Source organism: Medicago truncatula, chromosome 2 (assembly GCF_003473485.1).
Source record: "Medicago truncatula cultivar Jemalong A17 chromosome 2, MtrunA17r5.0-ANR, whole genome shotgun sequence".
Taxonomy (NCBI): domain Eukaryota; kingdom Viridiplantae; phylum Streptophyta; class Magnoliopsida; order Fabales; family Fabaceae; genus Medicago; species Medicago truncatula.
The window spans coordinates 41,427,881-41,438,647 of NC_053043.1; the positions used below are offsets into that span (position 1 = coordinate 41,427,881).

At 31.4% G+C, this 10,767-nt stretch overlaps 1 protein-coding gene across 1 annotated transcript; it reads right to left on the reverse strand.

Moving 5' to 3' along the window:
* Positions 1–5,847: 5,847 nt before the first annotated feature.
* On the reverse strand, positions 5,848–9,314 carry LOC11410710 (probable serine/threonine-protein kinase PBL23). Its single transcript, XM_003596674.4, has 6 exons — positions 9,004–9,314; positions 7,660–7,910; positions 7,349–7,490; positions 6,972–7,230; positions 6,717–6,849; positions 5,848–6,288 (listed from the first exon to the last, which is right to left on the reverse strand). The coding sequence occupies exons 1-6, from the start codon at positions 9,158–9,160 to the stop codon at positions 6,007–6,009; spliced, it is 1,224 nt and encodes a 407-aa protein (XP_003596722.2). The 5' UTR covers positions 9,161–9,314; the 3' UTR covers positions 5,848–6,006.
* Positions 9,315–10,767: the final 1,453 nt, after the last annotated feature.

The following is a 10,767-nucleotide window of genomic DNA, read 5'->3' on the forward strand; positions in this document are numbered from 1 at the left end:
GGTGAGTGAATTGTGAAGAAACATGTGAAAGATTAAGTAATATATATAGAAGAATTGTGAGGGTCGTTGCATGCATGCATACATGGAGATTGGTCTACGAGTCAGAATTAATGAGAAGATATTATTTATGGGAAAATGTTATTTCTCTAGAAAAATAGTATTAAGAATTTTTTCAGACACAGTTGACAAGTTTTAATTACATGATTTATATGTTCAGTTTTTATTTTTCAGCCACACCTCATTGAATTGTGGCAAATAGTGTATTGTGATTGACTGTTCTTTATTCTTGAAGAATTTTTGATGTTATTTTTCTATAAATATAGCACTGCTCTTATTTATGAAGATAATAATTTGTCCCAATTTTCAAATTTGTCTGCTCAATACGCGGTTTAATTTTTGGGAACAACTGGTGGAGAAAAATTGTGAGATAAGAGTACGATGGTTACCCAAGAGTAGTTGACTTGAGCAATAATAAAAGGCGCCATAATAAAACAAAGGAAAAAGCTACAAAAAAATGGAAGATTGTGAGATATTCACAAAAGTGGGAAAAATCTCAAAATATGAAGTAGTCGTTGCTGGGTCGACATGATTGTTTAAATTGGACAAAAGTATTTCATAGTAGAATAGTTTTTTTTTTTTTTTTTTTCCATAAAACAAACGTATTAGCAATGTTCAAAATTCTGGATATATATTTGGCCAATTAATTCAACCCGAGAATTGATCACAAAGACTTTTGACGAAAAGTGTTTAGGCGGAGGATTCCGATGATGTGGCTGGTGTCAACGGTTGTACAAGTAGAAGCAATTGTGTGCAGATGAAAGAACTTCCATTTGAAGGGTGAGTATGATAAATTGATGAGTTCAAACTTGAGATGGAGAATGTTGTGTAGAAAGTGTGAGTTAAAAAAAGTTTAAGAACTGAACCGATTTGAACTTCTTTTTAACTCTAACATTTTCCTTTACAAGTGCTTAACCAATATAATTCTTTTATGAAAAAAAAAAAATACAAATTTAAGTTGACATGAGTTTATTTTAAATGAGAGACCAAATGTGATGGTGAAATTTTTTCGTGAGACTAAAAATTGAAGATAATTTTTAGAGGTACTAAAATGAAAAGTTGACATATTTATAGGGACAAAAACATATTTAACAAAAAAAATTGTTCAGAATATTAACCCAATTTCAAATCGGTTCTAAAATGAACTTGTTTGTTTTCGAAAATAAACCAGTTTTTTTAAAGTGGTTTTTAAAAACTGAACTAAACTATTAATGTGGTTCAGTTTAGATGCACCATGAACACCGTAACTCTGTTACAGGATGTGGAAACTCTTACTAGTGGGGTAGATTGTTAGATTTCAAGTGTGAGTGCGGATAAAATATTGGATGTATAAGAAATGTGATCTAATACATAATGCCTTAAGGTTTTGAGTGGAGATGCGTTGTCTCCTTCTTTTGTGGTCTTGAATTGACCCAATTGTTTCTCCCGAAACTCCCCGAACTTCTCAATAAGAGTTTAGGTTCGAAAAATGGTTTTACCAGCTCTTTGTGTCGAACCATTTAATGATCCCTGACTCTGATACCTTTGTTGGGTTATGAGGAGGTTCGAGAGATCATCACATTGGGCCTTAAACAATCATACAAGTGAGAAACACCGAATTTTAACCCAAAATCTTAAAACATCATGAGTCATCTAACTTATAAAGTGTTCAACATTCACTTTTCCATCTAATGTGGGATATTACTATTCACACACACACACTTGATATACTGACTAGAACAGATATAATATTTTATTCGAATTTATTAAAAAATGCTAATATCCACCTCTAGATCGAGTTCATATAAGAGGCCTCTTATTTGTAATGTGATGAGATTGTTTTGTGTTACGTTACACTTACATCGGTCTGAGTATGTACACTATTTTAAATTTGTGTTTAAATTGAGGGTTTAGGAGAGAAATGAAGGGAATGACTTACTTTTATTTTTTTAATTACGAACAATGTAAAATATATTTTTTTAAAATAAATTAAGTATTTTTGAAGTATTATATGATCATTTATCATGTTATTAATTCAATTTTTTAAAAATTATTTTATAATGTCGTTAATTTAAAAAGGAAAAGCAAACTTCCCATCTCTTCCCTCATAAACCATTCATCGAAACACACCTTAAGAGTTTTATGACGAAATTTACACACTAAATACATTGAAAATTGCATGTTTTAATATGCACTACTATCCTTAAAAAAAAATAAAAAATCTGCACTACGAAATTTCGAAAATTTCTTGGGTCTTTATCATTGTATGTACATAAACTATATATTTAATTATTAAATTATTATTTATTTGTTTATTGTTGAACGAAAAGATCAAGCTGCGTGGCATGTTCTTACCCAAAAAGGAAATAGCGTGGCATGCAAAAACTCCAATCATCCATTCGGCATAAGTACTAATCATTAACACTAATATGACAGTTATTAGTTTGACCAATATTTCACTCTAGTTGCATGCATAGACAGCAACTTGATTAGAGTTGGGTTTATTAGTCAAACACAACTTCATCGTTCTGTTATTTTCTGAGGGGACAAATTCACATTGCTCATTTGTTTTTTCTTTCTAATTCTATACCAACCCATGTCTTTTAAATGGCTTTTTCACACGATTTCATATTTTGGTTATTGGCTAATTAGTTATACAAATGGTCATTTAAATATGGGTCACTTAAATTTTTAATCTCTACAGAAATAAACATTTGACCATGTGATAGTTTCAAATCATTTCAAATATAATGCCATGATAGTATTCTCAAAGGAGGTTTGTATTTTGAATAGATAAGTAAAAGAAAAATGTTATGTACAATTTTCTTCTAACAATCTCTTTGACATTCAATTCTTTATTAGATGAAATTCATACGATTCTCATCATATTACACCTAAATTGACATCAAAAAAATTCGAACCCAAAACCTTGAGGAGGAGCACACTTCTAAATTCCAAGCTATCACAAGGCCAACTCAAGTGGCTTCATGGAATCAACTCTTAATATATAGAGTGTTTACATGAATCTCTCATAATAAAGGAACGAGTCTTAACATATACTTTACGATCACTAATATAATAAAAAATCACTTTCTACATTTATTGAATAATTGTGACCGATTATATTTCTTAGTGAATCATTATTTATAAATTACTGTAATCAAGTATATATATATTTTTTTTGGTACAATGTAACCAAGTATATTTCTAGAAGAAGTATGATTTGATTTGACAAATTTAGTGGGTATATTATTATAGGAATGTGTCTAAATTGGATATAAATCCTAACTCCTGTCACGGCATGGCCATATGCAATTAAGACCTTTGAAAACTAAGCTTCGTGTGTGGTATTGCACGTTGCGCAAAAGCGACGTATGAAGGAGTAATAACGAATTCAAAATGTTTTATTTTTCCTTAATTTTCTTTTGCTTTTTTTAAAAGTTTTTTTTTTTTTGTGTGTGCATCTTTATTTATTATTTATTAATTTGAGCTTTTCTATATAATGCCATGATAGTACTAGGGGTCTGGGACCAATCAAATATGAATGGAATCAATCGATGGTCAAAGGTGGTTTGATCATGGATTTTATTTTATTTTATTTTGCCTATACGAAAAAGTAGGTGTACTTATGCATTATATATTGATACTTTTGAATTAAAAATTAAGACAATAAATAAATTTAATTTCTTTATACTACATTAATATTCATATAGACTTCTTTTCTTTTTTAGAAAAAAAGGGCCAAAGTCAATATTCACAAAAAATAAAAAACACCTACACCCATTACCTTTAAGTTTGGTTCAATATAGAAAATAGAGTTTGAATCACATAGACTTTTTTTTTTTCTTTCCATTTTGCTATTAATTTAGTGGCCAACACATACCTAGATAAATATACACAAACACCGATCAATGCATAACATATTGGGGGCATGCACACCCAATACCTTCACTATAAAGGAATGTATTACGTTCTCGTGAGTTTAACTCAGTTGATATGAACAATGTATAAAATATGTTAGGTCTAAGGTTCGAACCATTAAAAGAATAAAAATAGAATTTAACTTTATTTTTATATATGATACTTTTTTTTGAATAACTATATACAATATTTATAATAGGATATATAATTTTAACCCCATTTGTAAATTCTGGATCCGTCCTTTAATGTCACCGGAAAGAGAAATACGGGGATGGAAAATATTATCATGCATGCATGATTCAACAAAAATATTATCACAATCAAATCACCAGTTTCTTATAACTTGCACCATCCTCACAATATTTTAAGATTGAGGACCATACCTACCTAAGGATAACGATGATGGAAAATAGATACTTGCTAAATTATTCCAATTATTTATTGGGTCATGTTAACATGTGCCCTCAGGGTACATGTTAAACATTAATTTCATTTCATTAATATTAAGAATTTAATGGAAAAAAATTAGTATTAAACAACTTGAGTAATAAATTAACACAGTTTTCAATACACAATTACTATTAGTGGAATTCTTACATGTGTCTTAAGGGCACAAGTTAACATTTCCCTTATTTATTTTATCGTTTAGGTGATTTTTTCATACCTTCTAAAAAAATATTACACCCCCAACCTTTATGGTGGAAAAGGTATTGGTATAGGAGGATTCTTCTCTCCACTGAACTGCAGTAACACATGGTAATTGATCTCAAAAATTAATTTGAGATTGGTGGGGGGGTTGTGTGTCACATTACGACAATTGAGTTCGATTACAGTTTGACGCAGTTACTATGTAGAATCCAAAACTGACAACGTTGACAATATGATTACCTCTTTCCAGCTTCTGGGGAGTTGTGGTTAGTTAGATAATGTTTAGCAGTTATTAAATTTCAGTTACCGGTTGTTAGATCATCTCCAATGAAAGTATTTAAGCAAGGTTTCATAAAATGATTAGTCTTTTTTTTTTCTTCTCCTGGTTAAATCATATTATGAAAAAAAAATGCTTAAATAAACGGGGGTAGTAAAAAATAACTTAAATAAGCTACCGTGTCAACAAAGTTGTGTAAGAAAAATCATTAAAAGTGCAACTGTGCGAATTTCATAAAATTTGCATAATTTTTTAATCATTGAAACAAAATATGCTTGAGTTGCATAAGTGTGATATGACATTGTGAGAGCCATTTAATATTTGTTATGGGTCAAGGTCGAGCTCCTTACAAACTTATCATTGAAGATATTCTTAGCGTCTAATGATGCCGATAAATTAAATACTTATTGTATTTGTGCATTTCATATCAATTTCAACATCTCCTAAGGTGTAGCTCAAATAGTTGAACTAGGACTCCAAATGAGTTTAAGGAGATTTAGGATTCAAGTCATAACTATTGACATAACATATTAACAAACATTTTTTTATCTAGAAAATAAGTGATAAACACCACCTAAAATTTACATAAATGCGAGGTCTCAAATTTGAACTTGGGTGATTGTGTCTAGCTTAACAATATCGACATTGTCACTTGAGTTAAATCTATTATGAACCACACATTAAATATTTTCTTATTAAAAAAAAATCAATTTCAATATATGATTCCACTTTTCTTCTCTCTTCCAAGTTCTCAAACTTCCGTTTTCCTCCACTTTCTTAAGCTAACAAACAATTAGTAAAACACGAAGCCACCAACTATTCACCTTATCTTACAGAACACTTGCATAAAGATATTTAAGGTAGAACCTACCATTTCCCTAAAAAAAGGTAGAACCTACCATTATAAATTTGGTCCTACCCCAACTCGAGATACGTTTATGCAGTTCCGCGCGGAAGTTACTCAATTTACACCCAAAAAAACATGAGCCATCTAAAACCATAAATATTTCCGCTACAAAAGAGCACCATAAGGTTTAAGATTACAAATTAACCATAGACTACCAAGCACACAAATCTAAGTCCCAAGTCTGGTGTTAATCCTTAATTTAAATGCTGATTATACATTACACATTTGCATCAACTGGATATTGGGCAGGGCCAGGGGACAACTTGGGGGATTGGAAACTAGAGAAGCTGCCTACTTTTGAGGGAGATCTGTGAGTCTTCACCAATGGCACCAAAGACTGCACTACATCTGCCATGAGAGGCCTATAATCTGCTTCTGGTTGCACACACATTGTCGCAATCGCCGCTACCTGGATAACATCTTTCATTGAGTACTGTCCCTCCAATGCTGGATCCATAATCTTTACAACCTTTTCTCTATCAGTCAAAAGTGGCAAAGCCTAAACACAAACAGTGCATGCGAGTTTGGTAAAGAAGTGCAAGTGATATATAGGTAATAAGCTTCTTGTAAGTACACATACTAGAATGCCAACTAATTAAGGGTGTGTTTGGATTGACTTATGTGAGCTTATCTACTACCATAAACACTAGTGAGATTACTTGTGAGATCTTATGGAAACAGTTAATGACATGCCCCTAAGTTGTTTCCAGCTTATTTCCATAAGCTCTCCAAGATAGCTTTATGTAGACAGCTTATAGCTTATGTGAAAGCAGCTTGACTTTATTTTATCTTATGTTATGGAAATAGTTTATGCATAAACACTTATATGATAAACACTTAATTTAATTAAATTGTTTATCCAAGCAGGGCCATAATAACTTTCACCGATTAATAAAGAGTCAAGATGGGTGAAAAGAATTAACATACCCAAGTAACGAGTACACCTTCGCCAGGAGGTCTCTTCATATCAACCGGCACTCGACCAGTGAGAAGCTCCAAAAGTACAACACCATAACTATACACATCTGATTTTGTTGTTAAATGCCCTGTCAGTGCATATCTGCATAATCAATCATTTTTCATAAGAGGAAACTACTCAAAGTAGCGCATATAAAAAAATGAAGATACACTAAGAGAGTAAACAAAATAATGTAATAACGGATTATGAGTTATGAGTCATACTCGGGGGCAACATATCCCTGAGTGCCTAAAACACGAGTTGAAACATGTCCACCGATTCTATCAGGTCCAAGCTTTGCCAATCCAAAATCAGAAACTTTAGCATGAAATTTTTTGTCCAAGAGGATGTTGCTGCTCTTGAAATCTCTGTGAATCACTGGAGGACTGACATGTTCATGAAGATATTCCAAACCCTTGGCAGCTTCAAGTGCTATTCTTAATCGAGTTTCCCAATCTAGATTAACAGACATGACACTGGAATCTACAAGAAAACAATTCATCAAAATCAACTCCAACATTACAAATAACAAAATATTGGACAAAAAATTGCACCATCTTCAAAGAGTGCAAACACAACTTGAGCGCATTTTATTACTTACTGCTATTGCTGACAGGATAAAGATGTTCCTGCAGACCACCATTCGCCATAAATTCATACACCAGCAGCTTATGATTATGATCAGAGCAGTATCCAAGCAATGCAAGCAAATACGGAGAATGCAACCGACTTAGCAATTCCACCTACAATGAGATGCAATTAATCAACCAATTCGCAAAATAAAATGTCTTCCAAGGTCAATGATCTCTATCGAATTCATTGACTTAATGCCAAAAAAAAAAAAATCATTATGATCCATATTCTACAGATTTTATAACAAGGCAAATGAAGTGCATATGAAAATGTACAAACCTCAACTTTAAACTCTTCTTCTCCTTGCTTTCCTGCCTGATCCATTAATTTAATCGCAACCTTCCTTCCATCGTTGAGCACTCCACGGTAAACAAGTCCAAATCCACCATGACCGACTATATTTGACTTGCTGAAACCTCCAGTAGCAGAATGCAGCTGCTTGAAAGTGAACACCTTAAGTCCTTTCTCAGCAACAACTTGTAGGTTTGCAAAATCACTTTTCTCGTTGAGGTTATCAATAGCTTCTTCAACTAATATAAAACCAAACAAAGTCTATCAGTAAGTGGACTATCAATTTGCTCATAAAAAGGTAAAAAAAGAAAAACTGAACTCTCAAAAATAAATAACCAAAAGTTACTTTAAAACCAATGAGTTCATAAAAAGCATCATTCCACTTTTCAAGATACATCACATTCCAATATAAAGATCCATATGTGACTATCATTATTATTCATACCGTACAAAAAGAAAATATACAATTATTTTGGTTGAAAAAGTATAACAATTAGCAAGTGGAATTTGATATCCAAGGTTGAAAAGAGCAGGATGGCAAAACAATTTTCACTTCACATATGAAACACTCCAAATTTTCAGACAAAAAACAAGCACATGCAAATAGCACAACTGACAAACATTGCAACATAAACCAACATAACAAATGTTCCAATGCCTTTTGTCAGCTAAATGTTCCAGTTCTTATGGTTAAATAAGCTGCATAAAATTAAAGTAAACTAAAACCTCCCTATGAACCACTCCACTTACAGGTTGAAACTGATAATAATTTGAGAAAATAAACATGATTAACTTCCTTAAAGATAGTCACACATTTTCAATCTAATGTGTCGATGCTAAATCGAAATCTCCCCCAAAAAATGGGGCCCGATCTACTATCTTTAAGGCGGGAAAGACACGATGATTTTGTGTCATTCTCCTATATTGATATTGATATCTCTAATCATATTTATTATTTCTTTTTCATTTCTCTCTCTTGTAAATACATTAAAGTCATAGTGATTTTCTCACCACAAAGTCACCGAATCTTTATCCCAAAATAGACTCCATTATTCACTAATTTTTGCAGATACTCCACAAGATCCAAATCAAGGGTTGGCAAAAATGCAACAAAACAAAAATAACCTCAAAGCAAAACAAAAATAGAAAACTACAAAAAACACATTAGCCATTTTTCAGTGAAGCTGAATCTAAATAACCCTTATATCACTCTTTCATTCAAATGTGAAAAATCAAACTTTTTCTCCTCACACCCCCCAAAACACAACACCCCATTTTCTCATATTTTCTCATAACCCAAACAGAAACAGAAACAGAAACAACAGAACAAACCTTTATGGCTTTTACGCCTACGCTTGGAAACTTTGTGACTGATGTAGCAATAGTAAGAAAAGGCAACAAAAGTAGCAAAAACAGCAAGAGAAGCAAGTACAACAATAGCAACAACTGCAATCTTGGCCTTTCTTCTGTAATCTTCATCTTCCACCATTTTTGAAGAAGCAAAAACTCTGAAAACTAGAAATGGCTAAAGGGTGATGTGAAAACTGAGAAGAACATATGTTTGCATTTTGTAGGTTTGAAGACGGCACTTTGACTCACTCTTACTGTTTTTCTCACTCAGGTTTTTGTTTCTGGCGCGTACAATAAGAACAAAAACAATGATGATAGTGACATTCTTTTCTTTGCAGTTTAACCCCTCAAGTTTGTTATAATTTTCCAAATGAAAGACTCTTTTTGCAATATTTATTTATGTTGTTTCTTATTTATTGGGTCCCAAGTTCTAGTAGAAAATATTATAAATTAAATACATAGTTTTAAAACTTGACATAGTCATCGACTCGACAGAGATACTAAGTGATTGGGTTAATGGTCGTATCATTCACTGAGTCATTAGTTGAACCACATGATTGAACCAGATTAACCTAAATAACTCGACTTAGGATTAATTTATTTAGGTATTTAATTAAATTAAATTGGATTCAATCGAACCTAAAAAAATAGTGATTTTTATATTAATACTTGTATCACTATATATTTTTTTTAAAAAGAGTATAGCTATATTTTGTTTTGCATATCTATTAATATTACTATAATATGTAGATTTTCTAAAAAAAAATATATGATAAGGATATTTTTTTTAGGGAGAGATGATATATATATATATATATATATATATATATATATATATATATATATATTAATCTTTTTTAAAGAAGATATGTATATTTTTTTAAGGAATATGTATATTATTATATTGTGTAAATATTATATTTAATAATAATAATGTGTTGTTTTTTAACAAAGAAAAACGATGTGATTTTTTCTTGTACAAATGATGATGTAATATACTTACATATATAATACACTACAATATTTACTTTTTTTAAACAAGAGAACTCTTTTTTCTTCCTCTCTCTTCTCTCCTTCTCAAATCCTAACCGTCACCACTTTCTTCTTCTTTTTCTTTCAAAGATGATTTAGGATCAATTTTGACCCAAAAATCACCCCTAAGAATTGTTTTTCCTGCTATCCTAATTGAATAAGTGATTTCACATATTTTCTGTTTTCTTTCGTTTATTTTTGTGATTTCGTCGTTTCTGAACGACTCTGTTTGTTTTGATTTCCCGTCTTTGTGCAGTGTGTTTTTTATTTTCCGTCTTAGTGCGGTGTTTATTTGATTCAGGTTGAAAGATTAGCTTTGAGCAAGTGTAGATCCGATCAATGACAATGACTTTGACGTCATCAACGTTGCAGATCCGGAGACATGAGTATTCCGAAGACATAAATATAGTCATATTAGTCATATTTGTAGGCATAGGTACTTTGCCGTTTTATGCTATTAACATGGATGATGTGAGTTTGTTCACAGATTCATCTTTTTTGTTTTTAACGAATTTGGATTTGTATTGTATCGATGTACTCTATCAATTTGAATGAATGAATATCGTTTATTTTTGTAAAAAATATATATAATACACTTCACTTGGTGTTACAAGCATGTGGTTGTTGTAGTGGTAAAATCATTGATTTACTTTGGTGTGATTAATAAGCATTAATCGTCCATAATGATTTAATTGATGACTAATTTTGACTTTA